Source organism: Salmo salar, chromosome 02 (assembly GCF_965601325.2).
Source record: "Salmo salar chromosome 02, fSalSal1, whole genome shotgun sequence".
Lineage (NCBI taxonomy): Eukaryota > Metazoa > Chordata > Actinopteri > Salmoniformes > Salmonidae > Salmo > Salmo salar.
The window spans coordinates 61,383,191-61,403,638 of record NC_138292.1 but is presented as its reverse complement, the minus strand read 5'-3'; the positions used below and the strand labels follow the sequence as shown (position 1 = coordinate 61,403,638).

Here is a 20,448-nt window from a genome sequence, read left to right as displayed (position 1 = left end):
AAGAGAGGAATCATTCACTAAGTACTTTGAGCTCAACAGGGAACAGAGAGACTGAGTGAAAGCAACAGGCTTTTACTCTTTTCCCTGGATTGTCAAATAATGAATTGCCTTATGTCAGTATTCTCTCACTTTCTCTTTCCCAGTCTTTCTCTCTCATAAATAAATTATATTATTCACTGGAATAAAACCATTTCCCCCCCAATTTAGACTAATTGGAGTAACTTGAGTGTCCGTTGAATTCAATCTGGACAATCTTCCCTTCAATCAAAAGGTTTTTCTCTAACTCCCAGTCAACATAGCCATTTAGTGTTAGGTTTTTCATTCAGTCCATCTCCCAGAGGTATGAACTTCAACACGGAATATTACAGAACATCCTAACTTGCCTAGGACAATTATTACTCAGTGGTAGGCCTACCTGATTCCCTACTTACTCAGAGCTATAAATAGCTTTTGAATGAGTGAGTGGTAGGAGGGAGGGAGGAAGAGATGGAGAGAGGTTTAGCTAGATGATTCAGGTAATGTAATGGTCATGATAATGATGCTCCTTTCTGTTAGCCTAGCTGTGTGTGTGTGTATTAGCTCTCCACCAACCCTCTTAACCCCTCCCCCCATTTCCCCCCTATTCGGAGCCTCTGATTCCATGATTCAGCAGGGGATCCATATTTCTAATAGATTGCGGAAAACTTAATTAATGCATATTGAAAGATTGTAAAAGGGAAGTGCATGTACTGAGGGAAGTCTGGTATCTCAGTGGTAATTTATCATACTAGTGCTACTGTGCTGAAAGTTGTTGTGTTGTTTGTTTTGTCTATGTAGATGGATCCACATGCATACATCAGTCTACAGCATGTTTAATATTACTAGAGTGCTGGGCGTTGTTGTTTTGCCTACGTAGATGTTTCCACACGCACACATACAGGTAACTGCCAAAATAAAGGAAACACCAACATAAAGTGTCTTACCACCACGAGCCAGAACAGCTTCAATGCGCCTTGGCATAAATTCTACAAGTGTCTGGAACTCTATTGGATGGAGGCGACCATTATTCCACAATAAATTCCATAATTTGGTGTTTTGTTGAGGGTGGTGGAAAACGCTGTCTCAGGCGCCGCTCCAGAATGTCCCATATGTGTTCAATTGCGTTGAGATCTGGTGACTGAGACGGCCATGGCATATGGTTTACATCATGTTCATGCTCATCAAACCATTCAGTGACCACTCATGTCCTGTGGACGGGGGCATTGTTATCCTGGAAGAGACCACTCCCATCAGGATAGATCTGCTAGGTTGAAGTTTATCCCTTAGAATGTCTGTGTTGGCATTTACCTTGTCCTCTAAGGGGTTGAGTGGACCTAAACCATTCCAGGAAAAATCACCCAACACCATAACAGAGCCACCAGAACCCTCATTTACTCAAGAGTTTCCTTTATTTTGTTACCTGTAGGTCCATATGTAATATTACTAGATGACAGCAACACATAGGTCTACACATATTACTAGATATCAGTCTTATAGTCAATGAGACGTTGATGCCAGCAATCATCATATTAGTGTACTGATGGCTATCATTATTAGTACTGTGAAAGTTTTAGTACCTAGTTAAAATATTAGCTTGGAGGAAGTGTACTGTGCTGTTGCCAGGGGCAAGGTGGACAGCAGTGTTTTTTTTTGACCTTGTACTCTACCTCGCCTGTTCTCCCACTGTGATATATCTTGACAGAGGTAATATCTTCATCAATACTGTAGTACCAGCCCACACTCCCCTGAAATTACACCTCTGACTACAAGTTGCGATTCCAGAGTGTAGATCTCAGTCCCTGTCCTTCACTACAGCAGGGACCCTGTCCTTTTCTACAGCAGGGAAGTAGGGACTGTGGGCGGAAGATGCGATAGAGGGATGGGTGTGGGGGGACGATAAATAATTACCGCTGTGATTGACACGTCTGGTCAGGGGAGGGAGGGGCCTCATCCCGCCTCATTAGCCATGTCCATCCTGGGTGGCCGTTTTTCTATGACGATGTCAAACGTGACGCCTATTAGTGCCACTTATACTGATAAGGCGATACGACTGAGGGTCCTCAATGTCTGCTGCAGTATCTTATTTAAAGCACAGTCATCAGGTTTACCCCAATCACATTTCCATCCTGGATGGGCTATCGTAGGGAGACAGTTTGACTAAGGAGGCAAGGAGCCATGACTTCTCTCGCTTGCTCTCTCTCTCTCTCTCGCTCTCACTCTCTCTCTCTCTCTCTCTCTCTCTCTCTCTCACTTTGTGAGTGGGTGTCACGTGGATGTGACAGTTTATCAGTTTTAATGTCCAGCGTAGTAATGTTGTCACAACAGGGGTTGGGCAGTTGACGGGGATGCAATTAAAGGGAGATAATTAAAGGACAAGGAGACTGGTTTTGTGACCAGTCTGATGTCTGTCAGCATAGCCGCGGGAAGATGTTTGGGGTTGGGGGTGCTGAGAACTTTTTGATGACTGTGGGGTTGCGGGGATTATTTTTGCCTACGCTTCAGACAGCTATAGCAGCCCGCTAATACAGGACTAGTAAAGGCCCAGTGCACTACTTTTGTGAGAATAGAAAACAATATATGTAATTATAATTTGCCCGCGCTATAGACGGCTATATCGGTCTGCTAATACAGAACTACTAAAGGCTCAGTGCACTACTTTTGTGGAAAAATGTAATTTTATATATATACATTATATATACACTACCGGTCAAAAGTTTTAGAACATCCACTCATTCAAGGGTTTTTCTTTATTTTTACTATTTTCTACATTGTAGAATAATAGTGAAGACATCAAAACTATGAAATAGCATATATGGAATGCAGAGGATAATTTCACTAGAGTTACCAGCCTCAGAAATTGCAGCCCAAATAAATGCTTCAGAGTTCAAGTAACAGACATATCTCAACATCTACAGTTCAGAGGAGACTATGTGAATCAGGCCTTCATGGTTGAGTTGCTGCAAAGAAACCACTACTAAAGGACACAACTAAGAAGAAGAGGCCAAGAAACACGAGCAATGAACATTAGACCAGTTGAAATTTGTCCTTTGGTCTGGAGTCCAAATTGGAGATTTTTGGTTCCAACCGCCGTGTCTTTGTGAGAAGCGGTGTGGGTGAACGGATGATCTCCGCATGTGTATTTCCATCCATTAAGCATGGAGGAGGAGGTGTTATGGTGACACTGTCTGTGATTTATTTAGAATTCAAGGCTCACTTAACCAGCATCGCAAACACAGCATTCTGCAGCAATACACCATCCTATCTGGTTTGGGCTTTTTAGTTTTCTTTTTTATTTCACCTTTATTTGGCCAGGTAGGCCAGTTGAGAACAAGTTTTCAATTACAACTGCAACCTGGCCAAGATAAAGAAAAGCATTGTGACACAAACAACACAGAGTTACACATGGGATAAACAAACGTACAGTAAATAAGACAATAGAAAAATCTATATACAGTGTGTGCAAATGTAGTGAGATTAGGGAGGTAAGGCAATAAATAGGCCATAGTGGTGAAATAATTACAATTTAGTAGGCTTAGTGGGACAATCATTTGTTTTTCAACAGGACAATGACCCAACACACCTCCAGGCTGTGTAAGGGCTATTCTTTACCAAGAAGGAGTGTGATGAGTGCACAATCCCCCGACCTCAACCAAATTGAGATGGTTTGGGATGAGTCAGACTGCAGAGTAAAGAAAAAGCAGCCATTGTTGTGGAAAATTGCAAGATTATGTCATAATGCTTGTATTGCATAATATGTTTATTCGATATACGTGTCTATTAGAATGTATTTCTAATAGACTCTAGTGTTGGCAGTTGCATTTCTTCCCTCAGCTGGGGCTCAGTCACTTGGGGCCCAGAGAGGGGAGAGGTCAGGCTTGTCTTTCACATATCCCTGGTGCTATGCAGAATATCAGAAAGGGAAGAGGACAGGCTGGAACATTGTCTTCATATGTGAATGTATCTGTTAAACCATGTGAAGGGATGGCGTGATTAATGAGGAACCAATTACTTGTCTCCACAATGTCTGTGCGCAAGTCACTCCCTCCTTTGGCATTGGGGGAATGTGTATGCCAGTGTCTGGAACCATTGTATGTCCTCTCTGATGTTGGACTTATCCTGGGATAGTGTATGACCTAGAGGCTCACTCCCCTCAGTGAGCTTGTCCAGGAGTGGGGTCAAGGGGGGGGGGGGGGGGGGGTTACTTGTGATGGGAGTATCTAGAGTTGACAATTAATTTATGCCATTGGATGAGATGGTGTTTTTGTGCTATGAAGTACCAGGAATGGGATTAGAACCTCGTCTTAGGTACCAACCTGAACGATAATTTATAGCAAATGCTATCTGGCTATGGGATACTCCTCTCTCAAGTAAAAGTCTTTCTTTGTGAACTGTTCCTAAGATCTGTGGTTCGTCATGTAGGTTGAGAGGGGTGTATTTTGGCTATAAAAGATCTTTGTACTTTTGTGTTGTCACTTTCAATGGCGCATCATTTAAAGTCAAGTGCTATTGCAAAGCTCTTATTATTAAAGATGTAGTTTAAGTATAACTCTGACTGGTGTGTGAAGTTTGTAACTCTCCTCATTTGGTAATGCAGAAATTAGCCACCACACCATCAAGTGCTCAGCATATGTGGGAACTCCTTCAAGACTGTTGGAAAAGCATTCCAGGTGAAGCTGGTAGAGAGAATACCAAGCTTGTGCAAAGCTGTCAACAAGGCAAAGGGTGGCTATTTGAAGAATATATTTTATTTGTTTAACACTTTTTTGGTTACTACATGATTCCATATGTGTTATTTCATAGTTTTGATGTCTTGAAAACCCTTGAATGAGTAGGTGTTCTCAAACTTTTGCCCGGTAGTAGATATATTTGTATTAATATAAAAAATAAAAAAAATTCAGAGGGTGTTGCAGCATCCTCAGCACCCCTACTTCCTGTGGCTATGTCTGTCAGGGGGCATTTTGGGTACTGTTTAGTGCTTGAAAAAGAAATTTAAAAAACGATGTAATCTGTTTTGGTGGTTGGATTGGCTAGTTTTAGTGTCTGTTTTAGAATTTCTTCTCTATTTATCCCTAGGTAGCAGGTATCAAAGGCATGCTGATCGCAAACAGGAGGCTGGACAACCAGGTGAAGACCTACATCACCTACAACAAGGGCCGTGATTGGAGGTTACTGCAGGCCCCGGCGACAGACCTGGCTGGCAACGACATCCACTGTATACTGGTGAGTTATACTGAAGCTAACAGGGAAGGCTCATCGCTGTGGTAATCATACATGATCTAAGACTGGCTGAACTCTTTGAGGTGCTTCCCTAGACCCAGATTAAGTCTAGTCTAGGAGTTAAAAAAAACATGCTCTATAGATAATCTCCATTGAAAGTTTATTTTAATCCAGGAATATGTGTTCAGTTCCCTTCAAGTTATGTACATCAATGATAACAGTCACACACTCAAGGGAGTTTACATACTCATCTTAGTGGTTGGGGAATTACTTTACGTAACCACATTTAAGATATGATATCAAGACAAACTGTGTACACACTCCTTGTTATTTACAGTTATTATTAATTTAGGTGCCCTATCTTTCCTCGTGAGGCGACTGTAAAGGATGACTATGTAGAGAAATAATTTTGAGACATTAGCAGTAAGAGTTCATACTGTTTATTAAAAGCCTAGGGAGACAATTGTGGGGGCTGCACGCCGTGCGCTGAGTGGGCTACAGGTTGAATACGATTGTGCATTTATGTAACATTTTATTTACAGATTCTATTTGATTACCTTGTTAAATCCTGTTTCCGTTGGTGTCCTTACAGCAATGTCATACTATGAATTGGCAAAGATGAAAGAGCACATTCTTTGGGGGGGGGGGGGGGTCTCTGTGAACAGATATCATTTACTTGTCAGCTCACCCCTGAGACTTTTTAAATTATTATCATTTTTTTATTTACCCTTTATTTAACTAGGCTAGGTCAGTTAAGAACAAATTATTATTTACAATGGCGGGGGCTGGGAAAATATATATATGATAAAAAAATAGGACAAAACACACATCGCGACAAGAGACACAACACTACATAAAGAGAGACCTAAGACAACATTATAGCATGGCAGCAACACATGACAACACAGGATGGTAGCAACACAACATGACAACAACATGGTAGCAACACAACATGGCAGCAGCACTACATGGTTGCAGCACAAAACATGGTACAAACATTATTGGGCACAGACAACAGCATAAAGGGCAAGAAGGTAGAGAACAATACATCACGCAAAGCAGCCACAACTGTCAGTAAGTGTCCATGATTGAGTATTTGAATGAAGAGATTAAGATAAAACTGTCCAGTTTGCGTGTTTGTTGCAGCTCGTTCCAGTCGCTAGCTGCAGCGAACTGAAAAGACAAGCAACCCAGGGATATGTGTGCTTTGGGGACCTTTAACAGAATGTGACTGGCAGAACGGGTGTTGTATGTGGAGGTTGAGGGCTGCAGTAAATATTTCAGATAGGGGGGAGTGAGGTCTAAGAGGGTTTTATAAATAAGCATCAATCAGTAGGTCTTGTGACGGGTATACAGAGATGACCAGTTTACAGAGAAGTATAGAGTGCAGTGCTGTGTCCTATAAGGAGCATTGGTGGCAAATCTGATGGCCGAATGGTAAAGAACATCTTGCCGCTCGAGAGCACCCTTACCTGCCGATCTATAAATTACATCCCTGTAATCTATCATGGGTAGGGTGGTCATCTGAATCACAGTTAGTTTGCAGCTGGGGTGAAAGAGGAACGATTACGATAGAGGAAACCAAGTCTAGATTTAACTAGCCTGCAGCTTTGATATGTGCTGAGAGAAAGACCAGTCTCGCCCTACTCCCAAGTACTTGTATGAGGTGATTACCTCAAGCTCTAAACCCTCTGAGGTAGTAATCACACCTGTGGGGAGAGGGGCATCCTTCTTACCAAACCACATGACCTTTGTTTTGGAAGTGTTCAGAACAAGGTTAAGGTTAGAGAAAGCTTGTTGGACACTAAGAAAGCTTTCCTGTAGAGTGTTTCACACAAAATCCAGGGAAGGATCAGCTAAGTATAAGACTGTATCATCTGCATATAAATGGATGAGAGAGCTTTCTACTGCCTGAGCTATGTTGTTATTGTAAATTGAGAAGAGCGTGGGGCCTAGGATCGATCCTTGGGGTACTCCCTTGGTGACAGGCAGTGGCTGAGACAGCAGATGTTTTGACTGTATACACTGCACTCTTTGAGAGAGATAGTTAGCAAACCAGGCCAAAGACCCTCAGAGACACCAATATTCCTTAGCCCACCCACAAGAATGGAAGGGTCTACCGTATTAAAAGCTTTGGCCAAGTCAATAAAAATAGCAGCACAGCATTGCTTAGAATCAACGGCAATAGTGACACCAAAGAGGACCTTTAAGGTTGTAGTGACACATCCACAACCTGAGCAGAAACCAGATTGCATATCTGGGAGAATACTATAGACATCAAGAAAGCCAGTCAGTTGATTATTGACAAGTTTTAACAAGACTTTTGATAAACAGGGCAAAATAGAAAAAAGTTTATAACAGTTAGGATCAGCTTGATCTCCCCCTTTAATTAAAGGATGCACCGTGGCTGCCTTCTAAGCAATGGGAACCTCCCCAGAGAGGAGAGATGGTTAAAAAGGACAGAGATGGGCTTGGCGATGATAGGTACAGCAACCTTAACCTCTTGGGGCTAGGTGGGACGCTAGCGTGCCACCCGTGGTGCACTCCATCAACAGCAGGTGCATTTCAAGAGCGGCAAATTTGAATCCAAATAAATGTCAAAATTCAAATTTTTCAAAAATACAACTATGTTACACCATTTGAAAGATAAACATCTCCTTAATCTAACCACGTTTTACGATTTCAAAAAGGTTTTACGGCGAAAGCATAAATTTAGAGTATGTTAGGACAGTACATTTACAAGAGTTGTGTGTAATGTTTTGTCAAGTCAAAGACAGGGTCACCAAAACCATAAAACCAGCTAAAATGATGCACTAACCTTTTACAATCTCCATCAGATGACACTCCTAGGACATTATGTTAGACAATGCATGCATTTTTAGTTCTATCAAGTTCATATTTATATCCAAAAACAGCGTTTTACTATGGCATTGATGTTGAGGAAATCGTTTCCCTCCAATAACCGGCAGTCAAGTCAGCGTCACAAATTAAATAATTAAAATTAGAAAACATTGGTAAAATATTATATTGTCATTTAAAGAATTATAGATTTACATCTCTTGAACGCAATCAACTTGCCAGATTTAAAAATAACCTTACTGGGAAATCACACTTTGCAATAATCTGAGCACTGCGCCCAGAAAAATACGCGTTGCGATACAGACTAGACGTCATGTTGGGGAGATCTAAAATCGAAAATACTATGTAAATAATCCATTACCTTTGATTCTCTTCATCAGATGTCACTTCCAGGTATCACAGGTCCATAACGAATGTAGTTTTGTTCAAAAAAGCTCATCATTTATGTCCAAAAATCTCCGTCTCGTTAGCACATGATGTAAGCCAGCCGGACTTCTCGTCATGAACGAGGGGAAAAAATATATTTCCGTTCGTTCAAACATGTCAAACGTTGTATAGCATAAATCATTAGGGCCTTTTTTAACCAGAACATGAATAATATTCAAGGTGGACGAATGCATACTCTTTTATAACGTATTGGAACAAGGGTACCCAACATGAACTAGCGCGCCAGGTGTCTAATGGGACATCAACGTTCCATGGCTCTTGTTCGGTCAGATCTCCCTCCAGAAGACTCAAAACACTTTGTAAAGGCTGGTGACATCTAGTGGAAGCAATAGGAAGTGCCAAAATATTCCTAAACCCCTGTGTTTTTCAATGGGATAGGTTTAAAGTCAATACAACACATCAGGTATCCACTTCCTGTCAGAAAATGTCTCAGGGTTTTGCCTGCCAAATGAGTTCTGTTATACTCACAGACACCATTCAAACAGTTTTGGAAACTTTAGAGTGTTTTCTATCCATATATAATAAGTATATGCATATTCTAGTTACTGGGTAGGATTAGTAACCAGATTAAATCGGGTACATTTTTTTTATCCAGACGTGCAAATGCTGCCCCCTAGACTCAACAGGTTAAAAACAGAAAGGGTCTAAACCATCTCACCCAGATGATTTTTTGGGGACAAGTTTAACCTCTTACATCTAGACGTTCCGCTAGCGGAACACCTGCTCCAATATCCAATGATAGGCGTGGCGCGAATTACAAATTCCTCAAAAATACAAAAACTTCCATTTTTCAAACATATGACTATTTTACAACATTTTAAAGACAAGACTCTCCTTTATCTAACCACACTGTCCGATTTCAAAAAGGCTTTACAGCGAAAGCAAAACATTAGATTATGTCAGCAGAGTACCCAGCCAGAAATAATCAGACACCCATTTTTCAAGCTAGCATATAATGTCACAAAAAACAAAACCACAGCTAAATGCAGCACTAACCTTTGATGATCTTCATCAGATGACAACCCTAGGACATTATGTTATACAATACATGCATGTTTTGTTCAATCAAGTTCATATTTATATCAAAAACCAGCTTTTTACATTAGCATGTGACGTTCAGAACTAGCATTCCCACCGAACACTTCCGGTGAATTTACTAAATTACTCACGATAAACATTCACAAAAAACATAACAATTATTTTAAGAATTATAGATACAGAACTCCTTTGTGCAATCGAGGTGTCCGATTTTAAAATAGCTTTTCGGTGAAAGCACATTTTGCAATATTCTGAGTACATAGCCCGGCATCACGGGCTAGCTATTTAGACACCCAGCAAGTTTAGCCTTCACCAAAGTCAGATTTACTATTAGAAAAGTTTGATTAACTTTGGTGTTCTTCGTCAGAATGCACTCCCAGGACTACTACTTCAATAACAAATGTTGGTTTGGTTCAAAATAATCCATTGTTATATCCAAATAGCGGCATTTTGTTCGTGCGTTCAAGACACTATCCGAAGTGTAAATAAGGGTCACGCACATGACGCATTTCGTGACAAAAAAATTCTAAATATTCCATTACCGTACTTCGAAGCATGTCAACCGCTGTTTAACCTCTCTAGGCTAGGCGGGACGAATTCGTCCCACCTACGTAACAGCCACTGCTATCCTGTGGCGCGATTTTCAAAACCTTAAAAATCCTATTACTTCAATTTCTCAAACATATGACTATTTTACAGCCATTTAAAGACAAGACTCTCGTTAATCTAACCACACTGTCCGATTTCAAAAAGGCTTTACAACGAAAGCAAAACATTAGATTATGTCAGCAGAGTACCAAGCCAGAAATAATCAGACACCCATTTTTCAAGCCAGCATATAATGTCACCAAAACCCAGAAGACAGCTAAATGCAGCACTCACCTTTGATGATCTTCATCAGATGACAACCCTAGGACATTATGTTATACAATACATGCATGTTTTGTTCAATCAAGTTCATATTTATATCAAAAACCAGCTTTTTACATTAGCATGTGACGTTCAGAACTAGCATACCCCCCGCAAACTTCCGGGGAATTCGCTAACATTTGACTAAATTACTCACGATAAACGTTCACAAAAAGCATAACAATTATTTTAAGAATTATAGATACAGACCTCCTCTATGCACTCGATATGTCCGATTTTAAAATAGCTTTTTGGTGAAAGCACATTTTGCAATATTCTAAGTACATAGCCCAGGCATCACGGGCTCGCTATTTAGACACCCGGCAAGTTTAGCACTCACCATAATCATATTTAATATTATAAAAGTTTGATTACCTTTTGTTGTCTTCGTCAGAATATACACCCAGGACTGCTACTTCAATAACAAATGTTGGTTTGGTCCAAAATAATCCATCGTTATATCCGAATAGCGGCGTTTTGTTCGTGCGTTCCAGACACTATCCGAAATAGTAAAGAAGTGTCGCGCGCATGGCGCAATTCGTGACAATAAAATTCTAAGTATTCCATTACCGTACTTCGAAGCATGTCAACCGCTGTTTAAAATCAATTTTTACGACATTTTTCTCGTAGAAAAGCGATAATATTCCGACAGGGAATCTCCTTTTCGGCAAACAGAGGAAAAAATCCCAAAGGCGGGGGCGGTCGGGGTCACGCGCATAAGCCAGTGTCCCTTGATCGGCCACTTGAGAAAGGCGATAATGTGTTTCAGCCTGGGGCTGGAATGACGACATTCTGTTTTTTCCCGGGCTCTGAGAGCCTATGGAAGACGTGGGAAGTGTCACGTTAGAGCAGAGATCCTTAGTAAATGATAGAGATGGAAAACAAGTTCAAGAAATGGTCAGACAGGCCACTTCCTGTAAAGGAATCTCTCAGGTTTTGACCTGCCATTTGAGTTCTGTTATACTCACAGACACCATTCAAACAGTTTTAGAAAGTTTAGGGTGTTTTCTATCCATATGTAATAAGTATATGCATATTCTAGTTACTGGGTAGGAGTGGTAACCAGATTAAATCGGGTATGTTTTTTATCCAGCCGTGTCAATACTGCCCCCTAGCCCTAACAGGTTAAAATAAATTTTTATGCCATTTTTCTCGTAAAAAAGCGATAATATTCCGACCGGGAGCGGTGGTTTTCGTTCAAAGATAAAGCATGGAGTCCACTCGTGCACGAGCCTGAGTCTCACAGTACTGTGACCAGCCACTATCCAAACGCGCTACTTTTTTTCAGCCAGAGCCTGCAAAGCCACAATTCAGCTTTTTGCCGCCTTCTGAGAGCCCATGGGAGCCGTAGGAAGTGTCACGTAACAGCAGAGATCCCCTGTAATGGATAGAGATAATCAAGAAGGCCAAGAAATTGTCAGACAGGGCACTTCCTGCATGGAATCTTCTCAGGTTTTGGCCTGCCAAATGAGTTCTGTTATACTCACAGACACCATTCAAACAGTTTTAGAAACTTTGGAGTGTTTTCTATCCAAAGCTAATAATTACATGCATATTCTAGTTTCTGGGCAGGAGTAATAATCAGATTAAATCGGGTACGTTTTTTATCCGGCCGTGAAAATACTGCCCCCTAGCCATAACAGGTTAACCATATCTCAGTAATGACAACACATCTGGATTGGAGCTGTGAACCCACACTTTCAATTGATCCATTTTAGCTAATAAGCCTCTAGTGTTAATGTGCAGAAAACACAGGCTTTTATGAGAGCAGAAATCAGTGAAGCAGATATCAGAGCACAAGTCAGAATTGAGGCTAGCAACAGTACATGGGCCAGGGTGTACATGCACGTTTCCAGATATCATCAGCAGTAATACAATCAAGGCACGTCAGAGGACAGGGAGAGCTCTGCAGTGTTTATTTATAACATTTGAATGTGCATTAGATGGTAACAAGATCATATTGTACAGCAATTTCAATCATATAACATGAATACAAAGCCGGTGAGAGGTGGTCAGAATAGGATGGGAGGCCAAAAGTCTGTGTAAACACTAGACAGTCAGAGTCCCGAGTGTGGGAACAAACACAGTCTGTCTCACAGTTGGGCTAACAAGAAAGTTCATAGTCAATAAAGCATGCAGGAGTCATGAGGCAAATAGCAAAACAGCAAAATGCACAAGAAAAAAATCGAACGACTTGGGCCTAGCCATTGTAAGTTCAGAGTCACTCGCCCCAACAGTGCGTGTGTGGTGGGGGTACCTGTACCAGACAGGGGAGACAGGCCAGGGCAGACAGTAAACAGATTGCCAGGTAGAATCCAAGCAGCAGTATAGCAGGCAATGGGAGTAGGTGTCACACCCACTTGGGAGAATATTTTACTTCTGGAGGAGCATTTCTTGTAGAAAATGCTAGTGGATGGTCTCTGAACAGCGGGAGGGGGCTTCAAAGGCCTCTGGATTTGGGTGGGGTGGACTGTGAGACTCCTGCCATTGTTTGGGCTCGAATGCTTCGACACCTCTCACTTCACACCTCTGTGCTAATTGAAGTTGTATCTGGTCTGTCTCAGTCCCAGGGAGGATGGTGTCCTCAGGTCTCTGCTGTTTGTTTGCCAGGGCACTCTCTGTATAGCTTGGAAAAATGAACCCTTGGTCGTAGTAATCCTTCCAGGATATTTGGTCCAAAATTAGGTTCTAGGTTTGGAGTTTTGAATCTGGAGTGAAGGTTATGCTGTGGAGGGCAGCATCCTGTATATGTCCCTGACAAAAAAATCAAAGTTTGTCTAAGTCCAAATCTACCTTTTTGTAAAAGAACATGTTTAAAAATGTGAGAGCTCACATGCAGCTGTGTCTCCCTGTCTCTCCTTCTCTCCCTTGACTTGATGATTTTATGTAAAGACCCTCCGTGTATTAATGACTGATAACAACAATTAAGACAAACTATGGAGAGGCAGCATGTTTTGTTTTGTTCACAAAATATAGTTTTTTGTATAGTTAACTGCCTATGTTAGCATTGTTATTAGCATTTGGTGTAAATGTAAGTCACTGGAAGACTTCAGAATCAAAAGGATGCTATTAGGCATTATCTTCAGGCTTTCTGAGATGAAAGCTTAATAAAGAGAGCATGGCAGTTTTTCTGTTCCTTATCTCAAGGACCTTTTCTTGAATTCAAAAGCATATGCTTTGTGCGCTTTTAAAGGTCATTTAAAGGACCTTTAGTGTTCTATGTAACATTGGGGATTTGATTGACCAGTGTATAAGTGTATAATGGCTTCGTCAAATATAATGGACTGTCTGTCATTTCTCAGCCCTTCTGTTCGCTCCATCTCCAACTGCAGACGTCTGAAAACCCCTACCTGTCAGGCAGCATATCAACCAAGGCCTCAGCACCGGGAATCATAGTGGCCACAGGTGAGAGAATACAGAATGAACAATTCATAGATAAGATTAGATTAGATTACCTTATTGTCCACTTACGTGAAAATTCATTTGGCTGAATAGAAAGACATCTATTCAATTTAGGCAACGGTACAAAAGAAGAATAGCTGTCTATCTTTTCCAGGTCAGTACTGAAATTCCATTTGATTGTGAATAATATGATGATTATCCAATCCCTAACATTACTGATAGGGATCTGCAAGTCCAGCTATAAACAACTCATCTTCAACTGTGTGGGAAAATATTGTATCTTAGCAACAACAACAAAAATGGCCTTCATCCATGAATCTGCTATCTTGATCTCTGTCCTCGAACAATATTTACTCTGTCACCAAAACAATAGTTTGTCCCATCCTCCGATCCTCTAATCTCTTACTGGATCTGTGAAATCCCTAAACCGCTATGAGCCTGTATAAATGTTCTGAATCTAGCCGGAGACACACTATAGCACTTCTAATGTTGTCCTTACTCACAGACATTTTGGTGATGCAAAGTCACTCTGTTTATTTAAGTGGGCCAGTGCAGACTGAGGGCACATGACACAGCAGATTATGTTTGTGTGTGAGTGTGTGTTCGGGTATCTCTACACAACACTCTGCTTCGGCCCAGTTCATCACTCGTCCCTGCGCATGCACACACACACACACACACACACACACACACACACACACACACACACACACACACACACACACACACACACACACACACACACACCACACACACACACACACACACACACACACACACACACACACACACACAAGTCAGCTGGTGCAGAGATCAGGTGGTGACCCTGAAACACGATGCAGCTCAAAACTCACACCTGACACTGAACAGTGGTTGGAGGATATCACAAGGCATCAACAAAGTGGAGAGATATGCTCAGAGAGGAAAATGTTACATCATTGCTGAAGAAAAACAGAGCAATATCAAATCAAATCAAAGTTTATTTGTCACATGTGCCGAATACAACAGGTGTAGAACTTAGGGTGAAATGCTTACTTACAGGCACTAACCAACAGTGCAATTTCAACAACAAAAAAGATATGAGGTGAACAATAGGTAAGTAAAAAATAAAAACAACTGTAAAAAGACAGTGAAAAACAATAGTTGCGAGGCTATATACAGTAGCGAGGCTATAACAGTAGCGAGGTTATATACAGGCACCGGTTAGTCAGGCTAATTGAGGTAGTATGTACATGAATGTATGGTTAAAGTGACTATGCATATATGATAAACAGAGAGTAGCAGCAGTGTAAAAGAGGGTTTGGAGGGGCACACAATGCAAATTGTCCGGGTAGTCATTTGATTACCTGTTCAGGAGTCTTATGGCTTGGGGGTAAAAACTGTTGAGAAGCCTTTTGTCCTAGGTTGTTATTCTGACACCACCCGGCCAAGTCTCTGACCTCCCCCCTATAGGCTGTCTCGCCGATGTCGGTGATCAGGCCTAACATGGTGTGTCGTCTGAAAACTTAATGATGGTGTTGGAGTCGTGCCTGGCCATGCAGTCGTGGGTGAACAGGGAGTACAGGAGGGGACTGAGCACGTACCCCTGAGGGGCACCAGTGTTGAGGATCAGCGTGGCAGATGTGTTGCTACCAACCCTCACTACTTGGGGGTGGCCCGTCAGAGGGAGGTGTTTAGTCCCAGGATCCTTAGCTTAGTGATGAGCTTTGAAAGTACAATGATGTTGAACGCTGAGCTGTAGTCAATGAATAGCATTCTCATGTAGGTGTTCCTTATGTCCAGGTGGGAAAGGGCAGTGTGGAGTGCAATAGAGATTGCATCATCTGTTGATCTTTTTGGGCGGTATGCAAATTGGAGTGGGTCTAGGTTTTCTGGGATAATGGTGTTGATGTGAGCCATTACCAGCCTTTCAAAGCACTTTGTGGTTACGGACATGAGGGCTACGGGTCTGTAGTTATTTAGGCAAGTTGCCTTCGTGTTCTTGGGCACAGGGACTATGGTGGTCTGCTTTAACCTCTCTGGGCTAGGTGGCACCAAATCGTCCCACCTACGTAACAGCCAGTTGAATCCTGTGTCGCGATTTTCAAATACCTTAGAAATGCTATTACTTCAATTTCTCAAACATATGACTATTTTACAGCTATTTAAAGACAAGACTCTCGTTAATCTAACCACACTATCCGATTTCAAAAAGGCTTTACAACGAAAGCAAAACATTAGATTATGTCAGCAGAGTACCCAGCCAGAAATAATCAGACACCCATTTTTCAAGCTAGCATATAATGTCACATAAACCCAAACCACAGCTAAATGTAGCACTAACCTTTGATGATCTTCATCAGATGACAACCCTAGGACATTATGTTATACAATACATGCATGTTTTGTTCAATCAAGTTCATATTTATATCAAAAACCCGCTTTTTACATTAGCATGTGACGTTCAGAACTAGCATACCCCCCCGCAAACTTCCGGGGAATTTACTAACAATTTACTAAATTACTCACGATAAACGTTCACAAAAAGCATAACAATTATTTTAAGAATTATAGATACAGAACTCCTCTATGCACTCGATATGTCCGATTTTAAAATAGCTTTTTGGTGAAAGCACATTTTGCAATATTCTAAGTACATAGCCCAGCCATCACGGGCTAGCTATTTAGACACCCAGCAAGTTCAGCCTTCACCAAAACCAGATTTACTATTACAAAAGTTTGATTACCTTTGATGTTCTTCGTCAGAATGCACTCCCAGCACTTCTACTTCAATTACAAATGTTGGTTTGGTCCCAAATAATCCATCGTTATATCCAAACAGCGGCGTTTTGTTCGTGCGTTCAAGAAACTATCCGAAATGGTAAATCAGGGTTACGAGCATGGCGCATTTCGTGACAAAAAAATTCTAAATATTCCATTACCGTACTTCGAAGCATGTCAACCGCTGTTTAAAATCAATTTTTATGCAATTTATCTCGTAAAAAAGCGATAATATTCCGACCGGGAATCTGCGTTTCGGTAAATAGAGGAAAAAAAAGAAAGACGGGGGCGACCAGTGCACGCGCCTAAGCCCACTGTCCCCTGATCGGCCACTTGACAAAGGCGATAATGTGTTACAGCCTGGGGCTGGAATGACGACATTCAGCTTTTTCCCAGGCTCTGAGAGCCTATGGGAGCCGTGGGAAGTGTCACGTTACCGCAGAGATCCTTTGTTTTGGAAAGAGATGTCAAAGAAAGCCAATAAATGGTCAGACAGGCCACTTCCTGTAAAGGAATCTCTCAGGTTTTTGCCTGCCATATGAGTTCTGTTATACTCTCAGACACCATTCAAACAGTTTTAGAAACTTTAGGGTGTTTTCTATCCATATCTGATAAGTATATGCATATTCTAGTTACTGGGTAGGAGTAGTAACCAGATTAAATTGGGTACGTTTTTTATCCGGCCGTGTAAATACTGCCCCCTAGCCCTAAGAGGTTAAACATGTTGGTATTACAGACTCAATTGGTCAGCACATCCAAGATGGCATAGCAGTCAGACGTCCTTTGTCCTCGTCATGTCGTGTCCCGTGTATATATATATATATATATATATATATATATATATATATATATATATATATATATATATTTACACATTTTCTTTGCATATCTTTTTATATATATTTTTTTATTCTAAAAACTCAACTTCAAAACACTCTCCTGCAACCCTCCTCACCAATTGTTAAAAAAAAAAGTATTATTCACCTCAAATCTGAAATCCACAACAGAAGCTTTCCAGTTCACTGGCTAATGTTAGTATTCAGCTAACCACGGTTGGCGGTCATCAGCTATCCTTTAGCTCGAAAAGCTATCACCAGTTTTTGTAGAGCGCGACTCAGACCAGAGCATACCGGACCTATTTTTCTCCATATCCCCGGATTTCTACCGCAAGCTCTGGACATTTACACCTGGATCTTGCAGCTAGCTAGCTGCTATCCAAGTGACTATTGGCTAACGTCGGTCCCGGAGCAAACATCAATTATTCCGGAGCTAGCCAGTTGAAGAGTTCCATCAGACACTCCTGGGCTACAATCACATATCCGGACCCGTTTTACTGCCGATGCGGAGCCCCAACGGGCCTTCACAACTGGACTACCGACGTTATCTGCCTGAGGGAGTTATCCAACTGGCCCCTCCGTCGCGACGTAACCTGAACGCCCATCTGCGGCCCGCTAATCATTAGCTGTCTTATCGGCTGCTATCTGAATAGGTCTATCGGACAATTATCTTGGGCCACTATAACTATAACTATTTTGCCAATTGGATTTGTCCCCTCTACTACACGGAACCCCACTTATCTACCGACGGAAACGCACGAGGTGGCTAAAAACAGACCATCTTCTGCCAGCTTGCTACCCATGGCCCGGCTAGCTGTCTGAATCGCCGTGACCCCAACCAACCTCACTACTCACTGGACCCTAAAGATCACTCGGCTAAGCATGCCTCTCCTTAATGTCAATATGCCTTGTCCATTGCTGTTCTGGTTCGTGTTTATTGGCTTATTTCACTGAATAGCCTCTAGCCCTGCTCATTATACCTTATTCAACCTTTCAGTTCCACCACCCACACATGCGATGACATCACCTGGTTTCAATGATGTTTCTAGAGACAATATCTCTCTCATCATCACTCAATGCCTAGGTTTACCTCCACTGTATTCACATCCTACCATACCTTTGTGTGTACATTATACCCTGACGCTATTTTATCGCCCTCAGAAACCTGCTCCTTTTACTCTCTGTTCCGGACATCCTAGACGACCAATTCTCATAGCTTTTAGCCGTACCCTTATCCTACTCCTCCTCCGTTCCTCTGGCGATGTAGAGGTGAATCCAGGCCCTGCAGTGCCTAGCTCCACTCCTATTCCCCAGGCACTCTCTTTTGATGACTTCTGTAACCGTAATAGCTAGCCTTGGTTTCATGCATGTTAACATTAGAAGCCTCCTCCCTAAGTTTGTTTTATTCACTGCTTTAGCACACTCTGCCAACCCGGAAGTCCTAGCCATGTCTGAATCCTGGCTTAGGAAGACCACCAAAAACTCTGAAATCTCCATCCCTAACTACAACATTTTCAGATAAGATAGAACGGCCAAAAGGGGCGGTGTTGCAATCTACTGCAGAGATAGCCTGCAGAGTTCTGTCCTACTATCCAGGTCTGTGCCCAAACAATTTGAACTTCTACTTTTAAAAAACTACCTCTCTAAAAACAAGTCTCTCACTGTTGCCGCCTGCTATAGACCACCCTCTGCCCCCAGCTGTTCTCTGGACACCATATGTAAACTGATTGCCCCCCATCTATCTTCAGAGCTCGTGCTGCTAGGTGACCGAAACTGGGACATGCTTAACACCCCAGCCATCCTACAATCTAAGCTTGATGCCCTCAATCTCACACAAATGATCAATTAACCTACCAGGTACCACCCCAAAGCCGTAAACACGGGCACCCTCATAGATATCATCCTACCCAACTTGCCCTCTAAATACACCTCTGCTGTTTTCAACCAAGATCTCAGCGATCACTGCCTCATTGCCTGCATCCGTAATGGGTCAGAGGTCAAAGGACCTCCACTCATCACTGTCAAATGCTCCTTGAAACACTTCAGTGAGCAGTCCTTTCTAATCGACCTGGCCCGGGTATCCTGGAAGGATATTGACCTCATCCCGTCAGTAGAGGATGCCTGGTTATTTCTTTTAACCTCTATGGGCTAGGTGGGACGCTAGCGTGCCACCCGTGGTGCACTCCATCAACAGCAGGTGCATTTCAAGAGCGGCAAATTTGAATCCAAATAAATGTCAAAATTCAAATTTTTCAAACATACAACTATTTTACACCCTTTGAAAGATAAACATCTCCTTAATCTAACCACGTTTTACGATTTCAAAAAGGTTTTACGGCGAAAGCATAAATTTAGAGTATGTTAGGACAGTACATTTACAAGAGTTGTGTGTAATGTTTTGTCAATTCAAAGACAGGGTCACCAAAACCATAAAACCAGCTAAAATGATGCACTAACCTTTTACAATCTCCATCAGATGACACTCCTAGGACATTATGTTAGACAATGCATGCATTTTTAGTTCTATCAAGTTCATATTTATATCCAAAAACAGCGTTTTACTATGGCATTGATGTTGAGGAAATCGTTTCCCTCCAATAACCGGCAGTCAAGTCAGCGTCACAAATTAAATAATTCAAATTAGAAAACATTGGTAAAATATTATATTGTCATTTAAAGAATTATAGATGTACATCTCTTGAACGCAATCAACTTGCCAGATTTAAAAATAACCTTACTGGGAAATCACACTTTGCAATAATCTGAGCACTGCGCCCAGAAAAATACGCGTTGCGATACAGACTAGACGTCATGTTGGGGAGATCTAAAATCGAAAATACTATGTAAATAATCCATTACCTTTGATTCTCTTCATCAGATGTCACTTCCAGGTATCACAGGTCCATAACGAATGTAGTTTTGTTCAAAAAAGCTCATCATTTATGTCCAAAAAATCTCCGTC

The 20,448-nt window shown here is 41.6% G+C and overlaps 1 protein-coding gene across 1 annotated transcript in view; it reads left to right on the top strand.

Annotated features, from left to right (window-relative positions):
- The window catches only part of LOC106586800 (VPS10 domain-containing receptor SorCS3), a 206,897-nt gene that overhangs the window by 153,883 nt on the left and 32,566 nt on the right, over window positions 1-20,448 (top strand). Inside the window, exons 10-11 of the mRNA XM_014174489.3 lie at window positions 5,092-5,238; window positions 13,791-13,893. Coding sequence (XP_014029964.2) covers window positions 5,092-5,238; window positions 13,791-13,893 — 250 coding nt within the window. The remainder of the gene's footprint in view (window positions 1-5,091; window positions 5,239-13,790; window positions 13,894-20,448) is intronic.